Source organism: Leucoraja erinacea, chromosome 31 (genome assembly GCF_028641065.1).
Source record: "Leucoraja erinacea ecotype New England chromosome 31, Leri_hhj_1, whole genome shotgun sequence".
NCBI lineage: Eukaryota > Metazoa > Chordata > Chondrichthyes > Rajiformes > Rajidae > Leucoraja > Leucoraja erinaceus.
Genome location: NC_073407.1, coordinates 21,955,757 through 21,983,309, shown reverse-complemented (window position 1 = coordinate 21,983,309; position 27,553 = coordinate 21,955,757). Strand labels below are relative to the sequence as shown.

Genomic DNA, 27,553 nt, shown 5'->3' with positions numbered 1-27,553 from the left:
TGCTGACTCCTCTTAACCCTGTTTGACCTTTCTTCCATGGGTAACTTCCCTTTCTTTCCGGATTGCCACCTTTCTCCTCAATTCCTGTGGCCGACTTACCCTCTACACTTCCTTGCCCTGGGCTATCTTCTATTCTTGTCTTGCCCTCAGTCACCATTTCTCTAGTCTGGATCTCTGTGAATGGCTCGATTGTAATCATGCATTGTCTTTCCACTGGCTGGTTAGCATGCAACAAAAGCTTTTCACTGTACCTCTGTACACATGACAATAAACTAAACTGAATCGATGAAAGGTCCCAACCCCAAACGTCACCAATCCATGTCTTCCAGAGATGCCGCCTGACCTGCTGAGTTACTCCTGAACATTTTATTTTTGTCTAACTCTTACATTAGCTTCAGTTCAGCTCCTCCTGTCCTCAGTATAAATAATGATTTCTTTATAATGAATCACTGAAGCCCTTTGTCGACTTGACGGTTTCAATTGCTGCAATTTGATTATTGTGAAGAATTAATTTGTGAACGATTAAATCCCATGAGGAATGTGATTTTTTTGGCTTGAGTCATTGGTCTCCTGTTTCTGGGCACAGGACCAAGTTAACCTGTTTTTCTCCTTGTTTTGGTGCAAGATTCTTCTATGTTTTTATCCTACTTTCAAATGGCACCAGTGTGAAAAGAATAGATGAGCAGACAGACTGGGGAAATAATTTCTTACTGGTGGCAGGACATGTTGATAAAGTGTTTAATAAGCACATGGCTTGAATAAGGCATGCTTTTTTTTAAATAGAAAAAATCTTGCTAAAACTTCATAAATGCTTGTTTAGACCTTGAATGGATAAACTGGGATAGAGGCCTGATGACTTTTACCTCACATATCCAGAGACTTGGGCCCAATCTTAACCTCAGTGCCACGTGGAGTTTGCACGTTCTTCCTGTGACCGTGTGGTTTTCTCGGGTGTTCTGGTTTCCACCCAGAGATGTCCTTTTTGGTGGGTTAATTATGTACTCTAAGTTACCCCTGGTGCAGGAGGGTGGTGGGACAATCAGGATGGAATGGATGAGTGTACGATAGAATTGGTTGAAGATAGACACAAAAATGCAGGAGTAACTCAGTGGGTCAAGCAGCATCTCTGGAGAAAATGAATAGGTGAAGTTTTGGATCGAGACCCTCTTTCATAGAAAACGTTATAAGGAAATAGATGGGGAACAGGTCTGAAGAGATTGCTCAGATGTTGAAGAGAACATGAAATGTGTGAAAATCTGAGCACCATCTTTCACGAAAGATGCGGTAGATGTCGTGGTATCTTCCTCGTGGAAAGTTAGTGGGCAGGGTCCTTGCTAATAAAGACTGTGTGGTTACTCCTTACTCTTGGCTGTTGTAGAGTGACCCTCCTGCTTAAACAAACAGTAGTTCTCCTGATAGTGACCAGTGATTCCTGAGATTAGGATAGCCTGCAGAGATTGCTGCTCCTGCTGATCCCCTGAGTTGGAGAAAAATAGTTAGATTAGGTTTCGGCTCCGAATCGCTGTCCAATTTTATTTTTTTTCTCCCAAGTGAGAGATGGTAAGTTGTTGTTCGTCTTGGTCAATGCCCAATGACCCCTTCCTTCAAAAACAAAATTGCATTTATGGAGTGAAGGAAATAGGCGACGTTTTCAGCCATCTTCAACCAAAAATACCAAATGAATGACCCATCTTTGCTTTCTTTTTGAGTACTACCAGATCAAAGTGCAGCAATCTGAGTACTGACTAAACCGAGCTAGGGGCCATAGTTGATTTGGAACAATGCTGAAAAAGCGAGTTAACATGTCATGCAGCATTTTTGTGAGCGGAAATGTAAGGTCATAATCTAACACCCAGAGCAAAATACTGCAATGTTGAAAATCTGAAACAAAACAGCAGGTTTGGTGAAGAGAGGAAAGATGTAACGTTTCAGAATGCTTCAGATGAAATGTCATCGGTGTGAAGTGCTAACTCAGGGGTGGGGAACCATTTCTTGTTGGAATGCCGCATTAAGTTAGCTGGAATCTAATAAGGCTGCATCCAAGAAACTTCAATTAGATGTGCTTCAAAATGTACATTATTTTGTTAAAATAGCCCTCATGACTTACTGATGTTTTAATTGTGGCCGTCAGTTGGGGAGGATTATTTCGTTGACTCTTTGGTATTTTAAATACGTTCATTTTAAGATTTAAATAAAAAAATAATAAAAGACGAACAAAAAGATATTAATAAAAATAAAAGGTAGACAAAAATGCTGGAGAAACTCAGCGGGCGAGGCAGCATCTATGGAGCGAAGGAAATAGGCGACGTTTCGGTTCCCGAAACGTCGCCTATTTCCTTCGCTCCATAGATGCTGCCTCACCCGCTGAGTTTCTCCAGCATTTTTGTCTACCTTCGATTTTCCAGCATCTGCAGTTCCTTCTTAAATAAAAAGAAAAAGATTTGTTCTACAAAATTTGGATTTGTCCAAAAGCCCAACTCAATGGTCTAGAAGGCCGCAGGTTCCCCACCCCTGTGCTAACTCTTTTACCTCTGCTGAAATGCTGCCTGATCTGCTGAGTAATTAGAACATTTTGTGCTCTTATTTCAACTTTCCAACATCTGCAGTAGTTTCCTTCTGTATGTTCATTATAAGGATGTGACCATGCTGACCAAAATGGTCAAAGATAGAATTATTCAGGTCGACATGACACCTTATGTTTTAAATAGTATTAAAATAATCTAATCGCAAACATAGAGCCTATGTTCCGATCATTAGGATAATTATGACAATGTTAACTGTAGGAGTAGGAAGATAATTCAGTTTGAGTAATTTTAAAGTAACGAAGAACTCCAAGGTAGGACTACACCAGCTATTTCTCTAAATTAAAATAGCTAGAGCATTTATATTGTGCTGTGGGATTCAGCTCACCCACCACGCCCTTGTCATGCCCGGGCAAAGACTGTTCCCTGAATTGCTTTAAATGTTGAAAATATTAGTTGTAAACTATGTCCCACGGTACGGGTTCATTCCAAGTGCTCTCCCTAGTTTAAAAAAAATCAAAATCGTGGTAAGCACGGAGAATGAACGTAGCGGGCACGTCGGAGCTCGGGGACGTCTCTTAGCGGCTCGTAACGCTAACGGCAGGTACTCGGGAAGACTCGCTAACGGCAGGTAAGCACGGGAAGACACGTGAAGATTTTTCAACATGTTGAAAAATGTCCACTAGAGCCCCGAGTACCGACGAGTGGCCATTACCGTAAATCTCCGAGTTCGAATCGGGGCAAACTCGGGAGAGCTCTTGGAATGAACTCGTACAGTGGGACAGGGCTGTAACCATGGTTGTGTTAAAGACACAATAAGGACTTGGATAAGGACTGTATTTAAACCAGGTTAGTGCCTCCAGAAGGGAATCACGAAGCTCTGTACCTTGGTCCTGTAACCGTGCTCCAACATCAAAAAATCTATACTCATCCCACTCTGACTCATTTAATTTCCCCTTCACTGGCGTCATCTACCTCCATCACCCTCTTTCCAACCCCCACCCCCGCGGGGTTCTATTGCTATTCTAAACAAGAGGGTAACTTACTAAGGCCAGTTAACTAACAACATGTACGTTTAGGGACATGGGAGGAAACGAGAAGGGAGAACATATTGACTGCACACAGATAGCACCAGAGGTCAAGATTGAATCTGGCTCACTGAAATATGAGTTGCCAGTTCTATTAGTTGCATCTCCCTAAATGTGGGATGAATGTAATCCAGAAGTACGCATACCCTAGGATGTTGATGTTACATTACCCAGGGATTTACTGACCTGTCCTTTTTGGTATATAAATCAGGGTCATGGAGACCAGGGCCATTTGCTGCAATATCATCCAGCCTGGGTCATGCTGTAATTATTGATTTAACACAATCGACAATATGTAGACCCCTAACAAACTGTGGGGTGAAATCAGAGAACATGTACAAATCCATTGTATTAAGGAACTAAAAGATAAAATGTTCAAACACGCAGCAGGTTAGGCAGCATCTGTGGAGAGGGAAACAGACTTAATGTTTCAGACTGAAAATCCTTCATCAGTTTTCTGATTGTTCACAGTGATAAGGATTTTGTTACCCCAAGAAGTCAGATTGGAATGGTAACAGAGCCTTTAATATGGTGATTTAATATGGACTGTCTGGTGTTCATAAGGTCATAAGTGATAGGAATAGAATTTGGCCATTTGGTCCATCAAGTCTACTCCATCATGGCTGATCTATCTCACCCTCCTAATCACATTCTCCTGCCTTCTCCTCATAACCTCGGACACCTGTCCTAACCAAGAATCTATCTCTGCAGTGTTGAAAGCTATCATAACCTGCAGGTGCGAAGTAGAGTGGCAAAAAGGCTGGTGGTAAAAGTCACAGAGGGATTACTGGGTAGTTTGTCATTTTGACCAAAGGTGTTTCAATACATTATGCAGAGTTGAGATTCACTGCATTTATGAAGTAATGTATGCAGTCAGAGGTTGCATTGTTTTGTTTTTCTTTTGAGGTAGGTTGGGCAACTCGACATTCCAGAATTGTATGCAGTGTACTGCTTGTTCAAGGGAGAGCAAAATAATTACAGCATTCTCTAAAGCCCTTAGTATTTTCAAGGACTTGCTGTAAGTACATAACTGTTTGGTGAGGCAAGCTGCCACTGAAACACTGCAATTGACAATGTTCAAAACACACTCCCTTGAAAGGGTTGCTGATGAAAACTTGCGCAGTGTGTGCTTTGTGCTTTTCTCGTTCTTTTTATTATCAAGATTCCCAAAGATTGAACTTTAATTTCTATTAGTTAACCTTGGCACGCAGCAAGAAAACTCAACGTTCCCTGGCCATTTGCTGAGTGCACTGACTTTCGTTCTCTGGTTCTCAGTTGGGGAAGGGAATTTTGGCGTTGGGGAATTAGTTCCCCTCAGTTAGATGGTCAATGAGACAGGAGGAAAGTATCCAATTTCTCATCCCTATCCAGTAATGTACAGGAAGGAGCTGCAGATTACACCGAAGATAGACACAATATGTCAGAGTAACTCAGAGGGACAGGCAGCGCCCCTGTAGAGAAGGAATGGGCTTCAGGTCGAGCTCAGTCTGAAGAAGGGTCTCGACCCGAAACGTCACCCATTCCTTCTCTCCAGAGATGCTGCCCGTTCCGCTGAGTTACTCCAGCATTTTGTGTCTATCCAGAAAACCCTGTTTATCTTCTTGTTCCACCAGTCCTGCTTGGGTAGATTCAACATGTCCCACCCTGTGCGAGAGGGCCTGGCAGGTTCACCAGCCACCATCCAAAATGGTTCCCTGAGCTCCTGTACCAGGAGCAAACAGAAGGAGGACTTCATCTGATGTTACGTGGCAGTATCATGAAAGCAATAGAATTTCTTTGGAAGAAGGAATGTCAGTGCTGTTCTAAAATGCTGATCTATATCCTTGTGTATTGAATAAAGAATGCGGCTGCTATTCTCTATATTCTCAATGCTTCCTATTTTATCAGCTGGTGTCCATATATGTCTGTTTCACACGGGGACGGGTGGGCTAGCATTGACTGCATAACATGGTTTCGAAGAGGTCCTTTCTGTCAATTTTTTTTTTTTAATTTTAAAATTTCTCATTTTGCTCTTGTGTTACAGATAAACTCGCCTATGAATTCAGTCAGCAGCACAGAGGATGTGAAGCCACCTTTAGGAATCAATGGCATGCTTAAAATGCCATCCCATTCTTCAAATTGTCCGATTTCGCTCACCAAACACATCTGTGCCATTTGTGGGGACAGGTCTTCAGGTGGGTGCGTGTTCATGGTCTCTCTGGTGTTCCTTGCCTGCACTAATACCCTGGTAGTTCATTCATGACCACTTGGCAGATTTGCTCGTCCTCATCTTGAACTTTCCTTCATCACCCCTTTAAAGGGCTGCACCTTAAACGTCTCGAATATCTCCTGTCTCGTTATCCTGTTGCAACCCTCATGATTTTGGAGATTGCAGCTATGCCTATTTATGCAACGCACCACAGGGCTCTTGGTGTTGGAAAGGTTATGCTGACTCCCGAAATACAGTGATGCACAGTGTACAAGGCTGTGAAATGGTTTTGCCCAACTTGCTCCAGTCGCTGGTGAGCTGCCCCATGGAACATAGAACAGGGCAGTACAGGAATGGACGGTCCAGCCCATAATGTCTGTGCCGAAACATTACGCTAAATTAATCTGATCTCATCTAGCTGTACATGATCCATATCCATCTATTACTTGTACTTCCATGTGCCTAGCCAAAGCCCTCTTAAACGCCACTATCGTGAGTGGCTCCACCACCACCCCTGGCAATGCGTTCCAGGCACCCACTACCCTTGGTGTAAAAAGCTTGAACATGCTTCTTGGTTTTATCGAGAAAAAGGTTTACCATAATGAAGACTAACAACACGACAAAACATTTAAAACAATTGCTTTTTATATATTTTTTAACAATTAATACATATCAGTTACTTGATTCTGAAATTCCAAAAATGAATGGGGAAACTACAAAGAAATGGCCAAATGTTGGCACTCTGCCACTGAATTCCACAAGGAGCTCATTGCTGGACTGCAGCCAGAATGACATTGTGGAGACTTGAGAACTCTTGTGAAGTTCACCATTTGTTTGTTCACATGAGTAGTCCAGGAGGGATTTAGATTGTCAAGTCTATCTTGTGCTCAAATGCTGGATTAAAACACCCAGTGTAAAAACTCGAGTCTGGAAACGCTTGTTCATAGTGCTACCGTGCAGGGGAAGATCTTATCATGGCATCAATGAAGGCCTCTGCTTGATAAACCTCAGTTTATTTGAGCGCGTAAAAGAAGGCATAGAATTCCCCACATAATAATATAACAACAAAGTGCGGAAAGATGCTGGTGGGCTTCTTGAGCATTCATTATCTTTGAAATTGCTGACCAATTGGTCCTTGTCTAGGAAGGAACTGCAGATGCTGGTTTAAACCGAACATAGACACAAAGAGCTGGAGTAACTCAGCTGGTCAGGCAGCATCTCTGGAGAAAAGGAATGGGTGACGTTTTGGATCGAGACCCTTCTTCAGACTGAGCGTCGGGAAAGGGGAACGATATATAGGCTGTCATTGTTTCCTAGCCCACAATGGCCCGTTTCCTTCATCGTTACTTTTTTGCATATCTTTCGTTCATTTTGTCCTATATCTCTCTCCATCACCATCTATACCTCTCGTTTCCCTTTCCCCTGACTCTCAGTATGAATAAAGGTCAAGACCCGAAATGTCACCTATTCCTTCTGTCCAGAGATGCTGTCTGACCCGCTGAGTTACTCCAGCATTTTGTGTTTATCTTCGAGTCCCACTTGTCTGATGTTTTCTCTTAAACCTGCAAATATTTTCGTTCAATTGTTTATCCAATTTCTGGAGTGCAAGAGCATGATCAGCATGGTGTGGGATTTGTTATTCTTGGTTCAAAGGTGAGCAGAGTACGTACGTCCAAAGTTATTTCATATTAAAGGCGCTCTCTCTCTCTCTCAAGGATGAGTTGCTGATGCTGTATTTATGTTATGGAAGAAACTGTTTTAAACTGAAGTTATTTATTTATTTATATTATTTATTCCGAACAAGTAAAGACATTAAAGACATTGATAGTAACAAAATCGAAATTATCAAACAATTGGACATTACAATCAATATTTACAAGCAATGAAAAGAACACAAAGCAAATTTCCAATGTCCAACTCTGTGTCTGTACAAGCTCGAAAAGGAGTGAGAAGAAGAATAACTTATTAAATCTCACCCCTTTTCCCCAACACTTCTACCATATTTAAAAATCAATTAATTAATAATAATAATACTACCCCAGTCAATTTCCCATAATACCTACAGACATATATATACATACAACTATTATACACATACAAACTTCATATATGAAGTAACCAAACATAAGTAAACATAAGTAAACAAAAAGCTGAGCCGCTGTGTTACTCCAGCTTTTTGTGCCTATCTTCTATAGTTATGTTCCATGGTTTCACACTCAGTATTAACAATATTCCCTTTCATTGTTTCAGGCAAGCATTACGGCGTTTACAGTTGTGAAGGTTGCAAAGGATTCTTCAAACGCACAGTGCGCAAAGACCTTACCTACAATTGCCGTGATAACAAGGACTGTATCATTGACAAGCGTCAGCGTAACCGGTGCCAGTACTGCCGCTACCAGAAGTGTCTAGCCATGGGGATGAAGCGGGAAGGTATGGGCGCAGACTTCAGAGGTGTGTCTAGTTAGGCTAAGGGACGTGTGCAGGGCTCACTCTGCGGAGGCTCTTGGTGACGTGCAGCTTTATTGCAGAATAATCAACACTGAAACCACCTATGCAGCTCCAAGGTGCCACCTGGTGTGTAGTTTTATTCTTTCACCCCCTTCCCCCCCTCCACACCCCCTTCCTCTCCTGTATGCCCACAACCAGACCCTCGCTCTAGCCTGTCCTGGGGATGTGATTTAAAGAATAGAAACCAAACCAATGATGCCTTGATGTCAGTAAAGGTCTAGGATCAAGTCCGAACATGGGTGGGATGCTGATATTAAAATTTAGCCCATGTTTCAGCAGAAATTACAAGATTGTGATTAGCGGCCACAACTCTGGCCGATATCCCCATCTCTAACCTGGGGGTCAAAGCCGGTGATTGAGAGCAGAAATTCACGTTGATATTTCCATTCATTTGTCAGGCAAGATTCAAGATTCAATTTAAATGTCACATTTACCAATTAACGTACAGTGAAATGTGAGGCAAAGAGCATTGCTAACATTGCCTTGACAGAGATCAGCTGAATCTTCATGAGCCAAGAATGACACCTTTCTATGTGATGTAGAGTTTGCTCTCTACATGTGCACAGTTAGTTATTTACTTGCTTTCTTTCTTCTCTTAAATTAACGTTTTCCTACTTTTCAAAAAGAGCCCCAGCACGATTTTGATTAACTTAAGGATTTGTTCTCCTTCTCTCGTTCACTTCTCGGCCTCCAGTTCTTTACCAAGGGCTGTCCTTGACCTCCAGCTCCAGAATGGGGCTGGCCTCCTCAGGCAGAGTACGTGCACACGTAACGGAGAATGACTCCCAAGTGTTGTCTGCAAACTCGGCCTTTTAATCAAGGCAGAGGTGATTATGAATTCTGTGACCAGAGTGTAACACTGCTCGATACCTGTAATCAGAAGATGAGTGCAGCATCTGTCACTGTTTGGGATGTGGGCTGAGAAGGGAGGTATCACTTGCACTGTGTTGGTGCCCCTCGTGTGGTTTGCTGACAGTGAATACATTCGGTAATCTAGCTGCTGTTCCCAATGCTGATGCACAGACCGGCTCCAGTACCAAGTTATGGAGATATCTCTGTCAAAGGTGAATATTAAGACTGTAATCATAATCTATACTAGCTCTCTTACAGTGGGTCACGTTCACAACATGTTCCCGCGAAGGGCTGATTTAAGTGATTGTTTATTTCTTCTATGTTTACGCCAGTGATTTGCAGGTTTCACATTGTCTGCTGATCCATTCCAGAGGCACACAAATGTCATCTGCTATACTTGTCTTCCACTGCTGGGTGTGTGAAACATGGCCAGTGATTGCAAGGGGAAAGCTTTCAGTGACAACATGACTTTACTAGTGTCCATAACCTGGCAGTGTCCTAGCGATGAACCGTGTAATGTTAGGTCACTAAAAGGTCGTTTCACTAATCAGATATGTGATTGAATTTTAAAGCACGAGAGGAGGCCATTTGGCCCACCATGCCAATGCTGGTTCTTTGAAGAGCTTAACATTGGATTTTTGCTCAAGGCTCGGGAATTTTCAAGCATTTATTCAATTCTCTTGTGCCAATTGCTGTTGAATCGCCCATTACCATTCCAGCCAGTGGATTTTAGTTCATGAAAATGGAAATAGATTACATTGGAGTCATAGAGTGATACAGTGTGGAAACAGGCCCTTTGGCCCAATGCCCACACCGGCCAACAATGTCCCAACTACCCCCACTTGCCTGCGCTTGTCCATACCCCGTCACACCTGTCCTATCCATGTGCCTGTCCAACTGTTTCTTAAATGATGAGATAGTCCCAGCTTCAACTACCTCCTCTGACAGCTTGTTCCACACACCCACCACCGTCTGTGTGAGAAAGTTACCCCTCGGATTCCTATTAAATCTTTTCCCCTTCACCTTGAACCTATGTGGTCCTCGATTCCCTTACTCTGGGTAAACGACTGTGCATCTACGCAATCTATTCCTCTCATGATTTTGTAAACCTCTATAAGATCTCCCTTCATCCTCCTACGCTCCATGGAATACCCAGCCTACTCAACCTCTCCCTATAGCTCATACCCTCTAGTCCTGGCAACATCCTCGTAAATCTTTTCTGAACCTTTTCAAGCTTGACAATATCTTTCCTATAACATGGATCCCAGAACTGAACACAATATTCCAAATGCGGTCTCACCAACGTCTTATACAACTGCAACATGACCTCCCAACTTCGATACTCAATACTCTGACTGATGAAGGCCAAAAGCCCTTTTGACCACCATATCTACCTGCGACTCGATCTTCATGGAACCATACTACTAGATCCCTCTGCTCTACAACACTCCCCAGAGCCCTATCATTTACTGTGTAGGCCCTGCCCTTATTCGACGTCCCAAAATGGAGCACCTCATACTACTTTGTATTAAATTCCATCAACCATTCCTCCGCCCAACTGGCCAATCGATCCAGATCCTGTTCACAACCATCTTCACTATCTGCAAAACCACTAACTTTTGTATCCTCAGCAAACTTGCTAATCTTGCCCTGTATGTTCTCATCCAAATCATTAATGTAGATGACAAACAGTAATGGGCCCAGCAACGAACCCTGTTGCACACCACTAGTCACAGGCCTCCTTTCTGAGAAGCAACATCAGATTTGTGAGACACGACCTCCCACATACAAAACCATGCTGACTGTCCCTAATCAGCCCTTGCCCATCCAAATGCCTGTATATCATATCCCTCAGAATACTGTCCAGTAACTTACCAACTGCAGATGTTAAACTCACCGGCCTATAGTTCCCAGCATTTTTCCTGCAACCCTTTTGTAAAAAGGGGCAACATTTGCTAACCTCCAATCCTCTGGCACCTCGCCTGCATTTAAGGACGACTCTTAAATTTCAACTAGGGCTCCCGCAATTTCCTCTCTGGTTTCCCACATTGTCCTCGGATATACCTAATCAGGTCCCCGGAGATTTGTCTAACTTCAAACACGACAGTACCGTCAGTACCTCCTCGACAGTAACACTGACTGCTCTCATGACACTTCCAGTGACTGCTCCAATTTCCTCTGTCCTACTGTCTTTCTCCTCGGTAAATATAGAGGAGAAATACTCATTGAGGACCTTGCCCATCTCCTGTGGCTCCACACAGAGGTGACTGATTTTATTCCTGAGAGGCCCCACTCTCTCTTTAGTTACCCTTTTCCCTTTATTTAAAAAAAAATTGCATTCCCAACTCTGGATCTATTGCCAAACCCATTAAGTTTGTATAATCTTGTTATTAATCCTTCCTTCTGGTGAAACAGTTCAGAGATCTATAGGTTGCGACAAAAGGAGGACTCTTGTGCGTGTTGTGACTATGTTGGTGATTTAATGGCGCTGTCGAGATTAGTCCTGTCTATTAAGTTTTCTCTTGTTTCCCTTTCCCCTGATTCTCAATCTGAAGAAGGGTCTCGACCCCAAACATCACCTGCTCCTTTACTCCAGAGATGCTACCTGATCCGCTGAGTTACTCCAGCATTTTATGTCTCTCTTCGGTTTAAACCAGCATGTGCAGTTCCTTCCTATATATTACAATTTTCTTCTTGTTCCTGCAGATTAGTTCTCTTCGAATACATATACACATGCAGATGTTCTGTGAAGGTTTCACTTGGACCAGGTTCTACCATCCCATCAGCTGGTCCATTCAGATCTTAACAGTAACAGCTGAAGATGTAGCTTCTCCTCCTGCCCCTGCATCTTTTGACCTGTTCATTTAAATTCCATAATGTTGGATTGATTCATTTTCTAGACACAGCATTCTCTCCATATTTTCTCTAGAGATGGTGTGGTTTTGTATATTTCTAATTTGTCTCCACTAATCCGTGCTCTGAGGAAAATAAACGATCCTAATCGCCAATAGGGAGGCACGGTGGCACAGCGGTAGAGTTGCTGCCTTACAGCGCAAGAGACCCGGGTTGGATTCTGACTACGGGTGCAGTCTTTACCGAGTTGATATGTTCTCCTCGTGACTTGTCTCCGAGATCTTCAGCTTCATCCCACACTCCAAAGCCTTACAGGTCTGTAGGTTAATTGGCTTGGTGTAATTGTAACTTGTCTCTAGTGTGTAGGATAGAGTTAATGTGCGGGGATCGCAGGTCGGCGTGGACTCAGTGAGGGCTGAAGGGCCTGTATCCACATTTTGTATCTCTAAATTAAACTAAAAATCTCATCCAGGTGGCAGTGATCCTCATCCACACTTCTCTCCCTCCCCCTGTCCATTAGTTTGACATCCTATAGCATGTTGCTCAGAACTGAGGCCACACTGGTTGTTTGTAAAGATGTACCAAGACTACCCTTTAGCACGACCTCACAGACTTGCACTCTAGCCCAGTAGTATGGCATTGGGTGATATTTTGATGCAATAGCTTTTGAAGATGTTCTGGCTCCCATGGTTAGACAGCCTGACAATATTAATTGCATCAATTTATGATCACTTCACAGCTTGCAGTGGGAGCTTGTGCTGAAAGTGGTGCGCTGATGGGGAGTATTGTGAACATTAACCTGATAGGATCAGATGAGGTTGCTGGAGAAACATCGAATAGTGCAGAGGGAAAAACAGGGAGAGAATGTGACTTGGACAGATTGATGCTGCGATTGTATGCAACCGATGAAAATGCTTTGAATTTTTAAATTGAGATTAATTAGCTGAATGGATTAACGAATAGAGGAAATGTAGCCATTACTAATCAAATTGTGACATGCCTCAGGAAGTCGGTCAGAGTTTCATTAGAACAATTTGTATATGTTATTTAATGAAAGTCAGTACTTGCTGGCCTGGGGCCAACGATCTTAAATGTGCTCCACAGCTGGTTAGGTTGGGATTGGTGGGGGTCAGGGTGTGGACTAGGCAGTGGAGCCACTGAGAGGCTGGTTAGGGATGCCCGAGTGTGAACGTGGGCTATCGTGCCTTTCAGAAAGCGGCTGGTCGCATGGGCTTTTGGAACAGTGCTGCTGTGTACTAACCAAGGAGCAGCAAGCTGTAGTGCGAGTGTTTGCTCCTGCCGGTTGCTGGCAGCCTGGTGAGAGAGAGAGAGAGAGAGAGAGGGCAGCCGTCTGATGCCTGCGCCAGGAGCAGCTTCTTGCAGCAGACTGCCTTGTGCCAGCCTGCACGTACCAGCAATCAGCACAGGAAACTGGACGGCAGCAGCGCTGGGGAGCGGTGGAGGAATCCCCGACAGAGGCACCAGATGTTTTGTTGCACAGGGAGGCTCTTGGCAGAAAGCCCTCAGATGGAAATAAGGATAGCGAGTGGCCTGTAACATAGTGCTTCACATAGTGGCATCTGACATGTCATAAGTTCTAGGAGCAGAATTAGGCTATTCGGCCCATCAAGTCTACTCCACCATTCAATCATGGCTGATCTATCTTTTCCTCTCAACCCAAATCTCCTGCCTTCACCCCATAGCCCCTGACACCCTGTTGTGCCTCCACATCAAACCGGCAATAAAAGGCTCTGTGCTGGAGTAACTCGGAGTCAGTCTGAAGAAGGGTCCTGGCCCGAAACCTCCAGAAATGTTGCCAGACCCGCTCAGTTTCTCCAGCATTTTGCCTTTTTTTGTAAACCAGTATCTGCAGTTCCTTGTCTTTACATCTAACAGCCAATAGATGCATAATTTAAAGATGTTCCAAAATACTAAATGTGGAATAAATAAATAAATACAATGACAGTGAGGTAATGAAGCATGGACATTTGAACCAATTCCTGTGTAGTTATTTGGGTGCACCAAGATGCTCTCTGTCCCCACCCGCCCAACGCCACTCCGCACATTCCAGTGGGGCAAATCCACCAGTTCATCGCCGCCACCGAAGGAGCCCAACATCGGCCCAGACTGGCCTCCTTCCGGTGGCCAAATTTACACGGGCTCACCAGCTCGCTGAACCTCATCCTCAAAAGGAGGGCGACGGGCAAGGGGGTGTAGGGGAACGACCGGCGTTAGCTCATGTCCTTCTTGGAAGACCTGGAGGACGATGCCAAGACCAAGAGCAGCGTCGTTCCTGTTGAGGGTAGAGGGACCAGTAGAGTCCCTTGTATCCAGGGTGCGGAGGGCCAGGAACACCACCACCACCAGGGGGCGGAGCGGCTCTGTGGTCAGTGACCGGAGGACCGCTGACGGGATGTAGGGAGCGGGCAGGGCCGAAGATGTCCTGGTTGGGTTGCTCCTAGGCCTGGCCAAGCTGGCCATCCGCGAGTCACAGCGCCAGGCGGGAGAGGGCTTTGCCCGAGCCAGATGCTGCTTGCCCCTTTACCGGGGTTAGGTCCGCGCGTGCCAGGTGGTGTTATTTGCAACTTGGTTGTTTGTGATTTAATGTTTGAATAGTTTGGTGACTTTGTAATGATGTGGTGGGTGTGTCACCACGGTTTTGATTTTACATTAAAAGAAAAAGCTGGTTACGAAGGCGGAAGAAGGCTGTTCCCGAGCCGGCTTCCTGTCCCTTTTCCGGGGTTACCTCCGTGCCCGCCCGGGTGGTGTTAGACAGGGACGACGCGCTGTCCACGGGCGCCCTGGGGGATTTCCGGGACCGCTGGGCACCGCGGGGGGGTTGAATGCATCCTTGACAAGGATTGTAACATCGTTGTATCGTAGTTTATTTAGTATATTTGTTTATCTTGTATTATGGTGGTGGGTTCTATTTTGTTTTATTGTATTGGAAATATTATTTTTATTAATTGAACAATTTTCTTTTTTTGATTTAAAAAAACTAATGCTCTCTGCCATTGCAACATCATAATGTTACCCTTAGTTACAGCAACAGAGAGGATAATCTATTGAGTTGTGATGTTACTGAAGAATAGGGTGGATAGGGTGATAAAGAATGCTTTCATCAGTCAGAGTATTGAGTATAGAAGTTGTGAGGCCATGTTACACTTGTGTAAGACATTAGTTGGTGAGGCCACATTGGAGTATAGTGTGAGTACAGTTTTGCTCACTATGATGTAGGAAAGATGTTGTCAAGCTTGAAAGGGTTCAGAAAGAGTCGAGAGAAGATTTACTGGCATATATAGACAATAGGTGCAGAAGTAAGGCCATTCGGCCCTTCAAACCAGCACCGCCATTCACTGTGATCATGGCTAATCATCCTCATTCAGTACCCTGTTCCTGCCTTCTCACCAGACTCGAGGGACTGAGCTATGGGGAAGAGGCTGAGCAGGCTAGGACTTTATTCCTTGGAGGACAGGAGGATGAGGTGTGATCTTATAGAGGTATGCAAAATTGTGAGAGAGAAATCGATTAGATAAACATACAGTCTTTTGCCCAGAGTAAACAGGAGGATATAGGTTTAAGGTGAGAGGGGAAAGATTTAATGGGAACCTGAGGAGTAACTTTTTTACACAAAGGGTGGTGGGTGTATGGAACAAGTTGCTGAAGGAGGTCATTGAGGTAGGTCCTATCACAACATTTAAGAAACATTTAGACGTACTTGATAGGATTGGTTTAGAGGGATATGGAACAAGTAGGCTGATGGAACTACTGTAGATGGGGCATGTTGGTTGGCATGAGCAAGTCGAGTCGAAGGGTCTGTTTCCATGCTGTATTAATCTGTCTCCATGGCTCTCTAATAATAAACCTCGGGGCAGCTCGGCATTGTTTGGGAAGAGGATGAGACGAGCGTGAGGAGAGAAGTGTATTGATGGGGAGAATAGTGACGTGGATGGGAAGGAGAAATTGGGCAATTTGTGTTTCGGGAGTGTTGTAGGAACTGGATGGTTTGCATTGGTGAAGAGGCAGCGGATTGGTGGCTGTAGAGGGATGTGATGGGGGTGATTGAAAGCTGGCAGCAAAGGAGTGGGCTGAGTTATTCATGAGGTAATATTAGAGTTGATTTTTATTTGGCGACATTTTATATACGCATATAAAATTTGGTACTCCAGGGTTTGTATATTCCGAGGTTCTCTTGTTGCGATTCATCCAAGCCTCATCTTCCCTAATTGATACAGAGCTCCATTCACCCATCCCACCAATGTCAGAGTCATAAAGCACAGAAAGGAGCTGTTATTCTTGCACACATTTTGACCTTGGCCTGCTTCAATGTAATTTTAAATTCTCTCTCTTGTTTTAAAATCTATACACAACTCAAAAAATCTCCCGCAGCCCTGTAATCCTCTACGATCTTTGTGCTCCTTTCATTCTGGGCTTTTGCCCCTAACCATGTTTTAATTGCTTCCTTACTGGTGGTTATGCCTTCAGCTATGTTGGGGAAAAGCTAAAATTCCTTCGCTATATTCCCCCTCCTTCAAAGCTGCACCACAATTCACCTTTGATTAACCTTTTAGTCTCGTTATCTGGTGAGGTGTCAGATTTTGTCTGGCGACCTCCCTTTGAAATGTCTTGGGATCTTTTATTACACACACATTTCCTTAACTTCGGATATGATACAAGTCTTTCCCTAGAGCAAGCGCTGAAGCTGGAATGGCTGCTCCATATTGAGAGCCTGCAATCACAGCAGCCTCACTCTGTGCTGAGTGATGGGGCGATAACTAAGTGAGAGAGGAATTTATGAGGTGATCATCAAATCGCCAGGGGATGTTTGAGATTGCAGCCTGCCAACAGAGAGCGACAGATTAGATCAGGCCAAGAGGGTGGCTGGCTGTTAGTGGGGGTGTGTTAGGAGACTCCTATTGAGTTTTATTTTATTTATAGCCAGGGATCCGTTTAAATAGAGGAACGTGTCTACTTCCTTGTGAGAAGCCTGTTCCCACACCTGTCAGGCGGTGTTTGCTTCATGTTAATTCCCGTTTTGCTGACTACACTGCACACCACTGTTTAAATTGAGAATCACCGTTGAATTCTCCTTTCAGTGGGCCCCATGCATCATTTACCAAATACCACCGACTCACTCCAAGTTAAGTTTAACACAACATATAGACACAAAAAGCTGTAGTTACTCAGCGGGTCAGACAGCATCGCTGGAGAAAAGGAATAGATGCCGTTGCGGGTCGAGACCCTTCTGTAGACTGAAAGTCAGGGGAAAGGGAAACAAGAGACCTAAACGGTGAAATGGAGGTATATACAGTTGATCTGGGACTTCATGCGCATAGAATCTTAAAGCACAGATGAAAGCCTACACTGACAGTTAACAGGCGCTGTTCAATTAAAACCAACCCCTTGCTCTTTTTCCTAAAAAATTTTTACTTTTCAAATGTCTATTGAATTCCCTCTTGGGAGTTTTCATTTTAATTTTCAAAATTTTCATCCTTGTTTTCAAATCGTGCAAGTCCTCATCTACTTTTCTGCAAACATCTTTGCCTCTCTGTGACACACTATTTCTACATGTTCTGTCTCTGGACTGTGACTGTTGTTGCCTGCTCCCGACTCTTGTTGTTCTTCTACTTGGAATTTGTGTTTGGGATCTCAGCTGTGCATAAGATTCCAGACGGCCTCCTTGACTCAGCGCGTGTATCTTGCTGCATAGAGGAAGGCATATGATCCATGGTGTGCAAGATCTTGGGAGAGTAATTCGCTACTTTTGCTTGCTCTTTTGCTCTTCACCCCCCCCCCCCCCGACCTGTTCATCGATTTTGATCATTCTTTTTCATTTGGTTGCAATTCCTCCTGCCAGTGGGATCAGTACAGTCATAGAGTCATACAGCGTGAAAAGAGGCCCTTCAGCCCAACTTGCCCACACCGACCAACATGTCCCATCTACACTAGTCCCACCCGCCTGTGTTTGGCCATTATCCTTCTAAATCTATCCTATCCTAAATGTTTCTTAAACCAGTAACTTATTTATTCTTTCTAAAATGCTACCATGTTGACTACTGCTAAATCTCTCCATAACCTGACCTGCTGATCTGAAGTGAAGTAGCCCTGACCTCTCCAGTTTTGGTACATATTTGAAATGATCCCTGGTTAAATCAAAGCAAATCGTCTGTGCCGTTTCCAAGCGCTTGACATCTTTCCCAAAGTGTGGGCGTTGGAATCAGATAATACACTCCAGCAGAGGCCCGGCCAGAAGTATTTTTGCATTTGTAACTTGTCCGTGTACAGAGGAGAAGGATCTGAGCAGTTCTCAACAAACATTGTCAACTTGTGAATTGTGTGAATGCTCGTGTTCTGTGTTTTATTTTGCATCTTTTAAGATTCAACTGTTAACTGGGGGAAAGTGCATTGGAACATGACATTCCCTGTCAACAGAATCCTTGCAGTGCATCTTGAGGATTAGATGAGGGTCAGGCCCGGCTGATAGCGGGAGGCGTACCACTTTGTTTGGTTCTGTGATTTGCTGGCAAGGTCCCACAAATGCTTGCCATCCTTAAGGGCCTTAAGCAACGATTGCAGGGAGCTGCCACATTGAACTATTGCAGCTTCTCTGGTGAAGGTACTCCCGTGGAGATGTTAGGTGGCAGTTCCAGGATGTACGAAGGACAGACCTTACCCTTCTAACTTGTAACCTTGTGCCACTTGGTGGGGAACCTATAAGTTGCGGGATTCCCATGTGGCAGCCTGGCCAGATGCTGACTAGTTGGTCTCCTCACTCCTCTAAAATTCGGTCCTGGGTCACTGTTTGGTGTAACTTCCTCTGACGGAGGCGAGGAGTGGATCTGATTCACTATCCAATATTTATGGACATGGGTTGAGGATAAGATTGGACTGTGCTACACCAGCTCACTTTAGTGAGTTGGACATGCCCGCTGAAGGCTGCCCTGCAAAAATGGAATCCGCAGATAGAAACAAGGTGCTGGAGTAACTAAAGCGGGTCAGGCAGCATCCCTGGAGGAAAAGGATGGGTGACGTTTCAGGTCGGGACCCTTCTTCAGACCGAAAAATAAAGGGGAGGGAATTGGGGGGTAAGAAAAGGCGAGAACAAAGCAAGGTAGGGTGGAGCCCACAATGGCCTATTGTTGGCTGGGGAAGAGGTGATAACGAGGGATACAAGGATGCAAACAGGGAACAAGTAGGACTACTAGGGTGCTAGAGAGGGGGAGGGGAATGCAGGGGTTACTTGAAATTGGAGAAATCAACGTTCTTACCGTTAGGGTTCTAAGCTGCCCAAGCGAATATGAGGTGCTGTTCCTCCAATTTGTATGTGGCCTTACTCTGACAGTGGAGGAGGCCAATATATGTCCTGGCAAATACAGAATCCACAGCTCAGCGTGGAGAGAATAAGACAAAATAAAAGCAAAAATGAGGACATGCCAGTGGAGAAGATAGTGGAGGCCGAGCTGGCTGTTGAGCCCAAGACTGAGACTTACATCGACTCCAACCTCGGAATGGGCAGCAGCTCAGTGAGTACACACACACACACACACACACACACACACACACACACACACACACATACACACACACGCACACACGCACACGCACACACACACACCACTGCTACGAATCATAGTACCTGGAGGCATGGTGGTGCAGTGGTAGAATCGCTGCCTTACAGCGCCAGAGACCTGGGTTCGATCCTGACTACGGGTTCTTGTCTGTACGGGGTGTGTATGTTCTCCACATCACCGCGTGGTTTTTCCCCGGACCCTCCTCCCACACTCCAAAGACGTACACGTTTGTAGGTTAATTGGCTTTGGTATACAATATACAATTTTTGTCCCTAGTGTGTAGGATAGTGCTAGTGTAATGGGGATTGCTGGTCGGCATGGGATCGGTGGGCCGAAGGGCCTGTTTCTGTGCTGTATCTCTCTCTTACCTCAACTGTAGTCACAGTGCACCCTGATAAATCCTGCTTCCTGCAGGCACAGCACTGAAAGAGAAATTGTGGTTGATTGAAAATGTAATGCATTTCAAAAACAGCCCACGTGATGTGGTCATGGCTCAGACTCAGTGGTCGCCTCCAGGGCTGTTACATTCCTATGGTAGAATAAATCCCTGGATCTGCACCCGACAACAATCCCTCTGTAAGCATGCTCTGCTAATCAATTCCAGTCCCCACACAAAATGGAAACAAATCCCAGTGTCACGGCAATACTGTGGAGATGCAGGCACTGGAATCTGGAGCAAAATGCAAACTGCTGGAGGAACTCAGTGGGTTGGGCAGTATCTATCTACAGGGGGCGGGGGAAGGATTGTCGATGTTTTGGGGTCAAGGCCCTTTCACATGACTGATGAACCCTGATGCAGGATTTTGACCCAAAATGTCAACAGTTCGTTTCTGCCCAGAGGTGGTGTTCGCCTGGCAGTTTGTTTATTTTTGCTTCAGGTTTTAGTTCCGACACTGCAGAACGTGGTGGCAATAAATTCCAGCGCCCTCTTTTACACGATAAAGTCATTAATTCCAGTGTCTACGTTGCGTGACTAATCCCCGTGCTCAAGCTGTGAGATAAATAAATCCTGGGTGCCATCGCCGCTAACACGGGGTGGCAACAAATCCCCGCACTTGCTCCGGCAATAAATCCCGGTCTCTGCTCTGCATTTATCGCACTACTGATCAGCACTCCGTCAATGCTACCACTGATTTGTGGTTTTGCATTGTTCCAGATTGTGCCATTAAGCCCCAGCTCCACCCGTCCTCTCAGGAGGAAGTTAAACATCCCATGCATTGTTCCAAGAAGAGATGTTCTTCAAGTCGAGGCAAATATATCATCCCTCAGTCAGCATTGCTAACATTAACTTTTGGGTCAAAATCCTGCATCAGGGTTCATCAGTTATTGCTGGTCATTGCTATTTATAACATATAACATATAACAATTACAGCACGGAAACAGGCCATCTCGGCCCTTCTAGTCCGTGCTGAACACTTACTCTCACCTAGTCCCATCTACCTGCACTCAGACCATAACCTTCCATTGCTTTCCCGTCCATATACCTAGCCAATTTATTTTTAAATGATAAAATCGAGCCTGCCTCCACCACTTCCACTGGAAGCTCATTCCACACAGCTACCACTCTCTGAGTAAAGAAGATCCCCCACATGTTACCCCTAAACCCGGCTTGGAACAAATTCTATTGTGTATTTCCTTCATCTGACGGTAAACAATCCTTAATTAGAAAGTTGAGAGCCGTTTTAAGCAATAAATGGATTAGATATATCCTCCCCCCCAGCATGGTATCTTTCATTGCCCTGCTGCCATGTTGCTCCAGTTGTAGTGGGAACGGATGCTTGCGTGGGTGAATAAAGTACTAGTCAAGTGGGTCTCTATATGCAGGATGGCAAATGAAAATCAAAACCTACTGGAAATTTGTTGGTCGGCAGGGACTCGGTGGGCCAAAGGGCCTGGTTCCTCACTGTATCACCAATCTGATCTAAATCTAATCTAAAAATATGTTCAAAATCATAAATGAATTAGATAATCTTATTTTGGAGAAAAGATTTCTTCTGGAAAGGGAATCCAGAATAGCCGATGTAGAGAAGGAGATTTGGATTAGGATATGAACTTTAAAATTTAGATTCCCCGCTGGGAAAAGGGTTCTGACAGTCTACCCTGTCCACGCCTCTCCGAATTTTTTTGATGCTATAGAAGGGCAGAGTCTCAAAACTAAATCAATTTTACTCAGGAATGAAATCAGGAGACCTTCACATTAAGGTTAGTAGATATCTGGAACTCTTGAAGATCCTTTGGGTCAGATGACCCTTTCATGACTTAGATTGGTACGTATTGGTTGAAGGTCAGGAAAGACTGGAGGAAAGAATGGCCTGTAGATTAACCCTTATTAATCCAGACCATTCACTGTGTGTGTTGTCGTGGTTCATTCACAAACATGGCCTTTTCCTGTTCTTGAATGGAAAGCAACTGTAAGTCAGCTGTGGAGCTTTCCGCCTGCATTTGCAGGGAATCCTGACCAAAGCTTATGTGTTACTGTGATCTTCTATTATCTTTCCTGGCCAGCCGAATGACCCAGTTACCAACATCTGCCAAGCAGCTGACAAACAGCTTTTCACTCTGGTCGAGTGGGCCAAGCGGATTCCACACTTCTCCGAGCTCCCGTTGGACGACCAGGTCATCCTTTTGAGGGCAGGTAAGGAGCTTTTTTTTTTTCCTTTGACCTCTGCTGGTGTCTCATTCATAGTACCTATCTATCCTAACTCCTCAATCCAACAAACATAACAACCATCCTCCCAATTCTCCCAAACCTATTACCCATACCACATAATAGACCATAGACACAAAATACTGGAGTAACTCAGCGAGGCGGGCAGCATCTCCGGATAAGGAATGGGTGACGTTTCGGGTTGAGACCCTTCTTCTGACGTCCTTGCGTAACAAATTATGAGAGGCGTGGACAGGGTAGACTGTCAGAATCTTTTTCCCAGCGTGGAATCTAAATTTTAAAGTTCATATCCTTGCGTCCAAATCTCCTTCTCTACATCGGCGAGACCAAGCGCAGGCTCGGCGATCGTTTCACTAAACACCTCCGCTCAGTCTGTCTTAACCTACCTGATCTCCCGGTGGCTCAGCACCTCAACTCCCCCTCCCATTCCCAATTTGACCTTTCTGTCCTGGGCCTCCTCCATTGTCAGAGTGAGGCCCAGCGCAAATTTCAGGAACAGCACCTCATATTTCGGTTGGGTAGTTTACACCCCGGCGGTATGAACATTGACCTCTAACTTCAGATAGCCCTTGCTTTCCCTCTCCATCCCCTTCCCTTTCCCAGTTCTCCCACCAGTCTTACTGCCTCCGACTACATTCTATCTTTGTCCCGCCCCCTCCCCTGACATCAGTCTGAAGAAGGGTCTCGGCCTGAAACGGCGCCCATTCCTTCTCTCCAGAGATGCTGCCTCACCCGCTAAGTTACTCCAGCGTTTTGTGTCTACCTCCAAATCTCCTTAGTAGTTTGTCAACGCTGTTGCAAATTGCCCCCCAATATTTATGTACATTAATAATATATGAATGACAGGCAGCATTTCAATATCAGTGACATACAATAGTGGCATTAAAGAGGGTTTTAGATAGGCACATGAACATGCAGGGAATGGAGGGACATAGCTCATGTACAGATAGAGGAGATTAGCTTCACGTTGCATCATGTTCAACATAGAAACATTAGGAGCCTATTTCTTAGAAACATTAGCCAAAAGCTTTGTTATCCAGGTGCATATAAGCTGCCTTATGGAGAAGATAGGTTTCGATAGGGAATTTCATCCCTTCCAGCATATTTGAAAGTATACACCAGATGAATCAGGAACATGAGTAATCCTGTTCTACTGTTTAATAACATCATGGCTAATCTGGCAGTAACCTCAAATATGCATTTCCATTGACCAATAATAAACTTTCATCCCCTTGCTTATCAAGTGCACCTCTCCCGTTGCAGTGAAACTATTTGAAGAATCTGCTTCCACTGTCCTTTCAGGAAGAATGTTCCAAAGATTCGACACCCTCTGAAAGAGAAAAACATCTTAGTTTGTCTTAAATGGACAATTGCTTATTTTTAAATAGTGATCCCTAGTTCTAGGTTCTCCCACAAGAGGCAACATCTTGACATCCATCTTGTCAAGGAACTTAAATGTTTCAGTCAAGCCCTCTTCATTCTTCTAAATTTCAATGGTTACAAGCTAGTTTACCAAGCCTTTCCTCTTAAGAAAACCCTGTCCATTCCAGATGTCGTTCTGACTCGGAGTAGTACTTTGGATAGTGATCCAGCAAGGTTTTTCTGTGCTTCATAGTATGTGTAGGAAGTGTATCTTCTCACGGAGCAGAACTCCCTCCATTCCCTCGCTCCCAGTGCCCCCTCTCATAGAATCATAGAAACATAGAAAATAGGTGCAGTAGGCCATTCGGCCCTTCGAGCCTGCACCGTCATTCAATATGATCATGGCTGATCATCCAACTCAGTATCCCGTACCTGCCTTCTCTCCATACCCACTGATCCCCTCTTAACTCCCTCTTAAATATAGCCAATGAACTGGCCTCAACTACCTTCTGTGGCAGAGAGTTCCACAGATTCACTGTGTGAAAAATGATTTTCTCATCTCGGTCCGAAAAGACTTCCCTCTTATCGTTAAACTGTGACCCCTTGTTCTGGACTTCCCCAACATCGGGAACAATCTTCCTGCATCTAGCCTGTCCAACCCCTTAAGAATTTTGTAAGTTTCTATAAGATCCCCCCTCAATCTCCTAAATTCTGGCGAGTACAAGCCGAGTCTATCCAGTCTTTCTTCATATGAAAGTCCTGACATCCCAGGAATCAGTCTGGTGAACCGTCTCTGTACTCCCTCTATGGCAACGTCCGTCTCTCCTTCCGTGGTGCCACCACTTGCTGAGACCCAGGGTCAGAGTAAATTGGGACTCTGTCTACTGGCACCAGTATCTCGAAGTTCATTGCTGCTGATCTCTGAGGGAAGAGATGTAAACACTCTCTAACATGGGCCAGCCTCAGATGGGGAAGTGGGCAGCTTCAGGGATGGCTGCAATCAGCCATGGATTCGTGGCTGTGAAGGGGGATACTCAGAATGCTAAAAATGATGAGATAATGTAACGGCAAGGGTGGAGTTGAGATCCCCGACTGTTAATGGAAGTGGAGTCTATTCCATTGTGTTCTTGGCTTGTGCCTTGTAAATGGTGAGGATTGGGACTTCGCCCCCAGCTTTTATCGGTTGATTCGTTTTGAAAGGCCGCCTGCATTGTGGAAGATATCTGCAGTCTGTCTTCAAGTTCAATGGATTCCTGATGTTCCGTCCACAGGCTGGAATGAGCTGCTCATCGCTTCATTCTCGCACCGATCCATCGCTGTGAAAGATGGGATTCTGCTGGCGACCGGTCTCCACGTGCATCGGAACAGCGCGCACAGTGCGGGAGTGGGAGCCATCTTTGACAGGTGGGCACTTTAATCACCCGGCTGCTGGTGTCTTGCTGGGTCAGAGGTGGCCCTTGGTATCAGCAGGGGGGGAAAAGAATGTTTAAAATCTTCAGCTGCAGTTTGCAGGGCAAGAGGTTGGCGATGGGGAATTTAGTTTAGTTTAGAGATACAGCGCGGAGACAAGCCCTTCGACCCACCGAGTCCGCGCCGACCAGCGATCCCCACACACCAACACTATCCTACACACACTCGGGGCAATTTACAATTTTTACCAAAGCCAATTAACCCACAAACCTGTACGTCTTTGGAGCGTGGGAGGAAACCGGAGATCCCGGAGAAAACCCACGCAGGTCACGAGGAAAATGTACAAACTCCGTACAGGTGGCACCCATGGTCGGGATTGGAACCCGGGTCTCTGGCGCAGGAAAGCCAACAGCTCTGCCGCTGCGCCAAAGTGCCACCCAAATTTGGGATGTGGTTCGGGAGATGAGGAATTCATGTGTCCGTGATATTGAGATGGGCTATTTGAAAGTTGTATATTCTGCGTTGGAAATGTAAAAGGGGAGTTTTTGAGGAATCGGGATTCCCTGATTGTTTATGGAGCCAGGTGAGTTTTAAATCGAACTTTTAATTCCTTTTTCCCCAGAGTTCTGACCGAGTTGGTTTCTAAAATGCGGGACATGCAAATGGACAAGACAGAACTGGGCTGCTTGCGAGCGATTGTGCTCTTTAACCCAGGTAAGGGGCAACAAGGTACAACTACTGCAGCTCTTGTCAGATGTTAACCTCCTTCCATAAAGGGCTGCCTGAACTGCCTTGAATCGTGACCTAGTCATTTTATGTGACTCGTTACCACGGTAACATATTGTAAAATTAAATGAAATGCTCCACGTAAGACACAGGACAGTCCAGTACAGCACAGGGTCAGGCCTACTGGTCCACAATGTCTGTGCCGAACATGATGCCAGGTTAAACTAATCTCGTGATCCTTATCCCTCCATTCTCTGCATGTCCACGTGCCTATCTAAAAGCCTCTTAAAAGCCACTATAGTATCCATTTCTACCACCACCCCTGGTAGTGTATTCCAGGCACCCACCACACTCAGTGAAAGAAAAACTTGGCCATGCGTCTCCTTTATACTTGGCCCCTCTCACCATCAAGCTCTGTCCCCTAGTCTTTGATATTTCCACCATTGTGGAAAGAGGTTGTGACTCACTTTACTCACACCTACAGTCAGTTGCGAATTTGAAACCCCTCTAGCTCTGTTATATTCACTCAAGATCCAAGATCCAAGATTCAAGAGAGTTTATTGTCATGTGTCCCTGATAGGACAAAGGCATGAGGAAGGACATTATTGCCATAGAGGGAGTGCAGAGAAGGTTCACCAGACTGATTCCTGGGATGTCAGGACTGTCTTATATGAAGAAAGACTGGATAGACTTGGTTTATACTCTCTAGAATTTAGGAGATTGAGAGGGGATCTTATAGAAACTTACAAAATTCTTAAGGGGTTGGACAGGCTAGATGCAGGAAGATTGTTCCCGATGTTGGGGAAGTCCAGGACAAGGGGTCACAGCTTAAGGATAAGGGGGAAATCCTTTAAAACCGAGATGAGAAGAACTTTTTTATCACACAGAGAGTGGTGAATCTCTGGAACTCTCTGCCACAGAGGGTAGTTGAGGCCAGTTCATTGGCTATATTTAAGAGGGAGTTAGATGTGGCCCTTCTGGCTAAGGGGATCAGGGGGTATGGAGAGAAGGCAGGTACGGGATACTGAGTTGGATGATCAGCCATGATCATATTGAATGGCGGTGCAGGCTCGAAGGGCCGAATGGCCTACTCCTGCACCTATTTTCTATGTTTCTATTATATAAATATATACACACATGAATAAATAAACTGATAAAGTGCAAATAACAGATAATGGGCTATTAATGTTCAGAGTTTTGTCTGATGGCTGTGGGGAAGTAGCTATTCCTGAACCTGGTCGTTGCAGTCTTCAGTCTCCTGTACCTTCTACCTGAAGGTAGCGGGGAGATGAGTGTGTGACTTACCTATCACTCTTATCTTTCCATGGATACTTGGCCCTGCTTCTCGCCAGGGTCAGAATGCTGCAGGTTTAAATCCAACTCCAGTCTACACCTACTCCAGATTGAAACTCTTCAGCGCGGGACTGAGAGAACATTGAATCAAAAATATATCGCTGGTATTCTTCAGGCTGACCCTGCATGTAGACTTTGTGTCGTGGAGACATTCTCCTTGAGACCGCGCGGGTTTCTGTTTGTTCTTCTTTTCCCCGAGCAGTGTTAGGATTGTCTTCTGTAATTTACCCCTTGGCAAAGTGGCAGGAGAACCAAGCGGTCGGTCTGAGGGATCTGAGAGCAATGTCACAGGTGTAAAGACGGAAGTGAAAGGCTTGCATAGAGTGGATGTGGAGAGGATGCTTCCACAAGTGGGAGAGTCTAGGACCAGAGGTCATAGCCTCAGAATTATAGGGCTTACCTTTAGGAAAGAGATGAGGAGGAATTTCTTTAGTCAGAGGGTGGTAAATCTG

General features: G+C 44.9%; 1 protein-coding gene across 1 annotated transcript in view; it reads left to right on the top strand.

Moving 5' to 3' along the window:
* The window catches only part of LOC129712107 (retinoic acid receptor RXR-alpha-A-like), a 72,988-nt gene that overhangs the window by 41,095 nt on the left and 4,340 nt on the right, over positions 1–27,553 (top strand). Inside the window, exons 4-11 of the mRNA XM_055660307.1 lie at positions 5,634–5,784; positions 8,049–8,253; positions 13,334–13,360; positions 19,102–19,122; positions 19,417–19,534; positions 22,088–22,217; positions 24,884–25,016; positions 25,645–25,736. Of these exons, the coding sequence (XP_055516282.1) occupies positions 5,634–5,784; positions 8,049–8,253; positions 13,334–13,360; positions 19,102–19,122; positions 19,417–19,534; positions 22,088–22,217; positions 24,884–25,016; positions 25,645–25,736 (877 nt within the window). The remainder of the gene's footprint in view (positions 1–5,633; positions 5,785–8,048; positions 8,254–13,333; positions 13,361–19,101; positions 19,123–19,416; positions 19,535–22,087; positions 22,218–24,883; positions 25,017–25,644; positions 25,737–27,553) is intronic.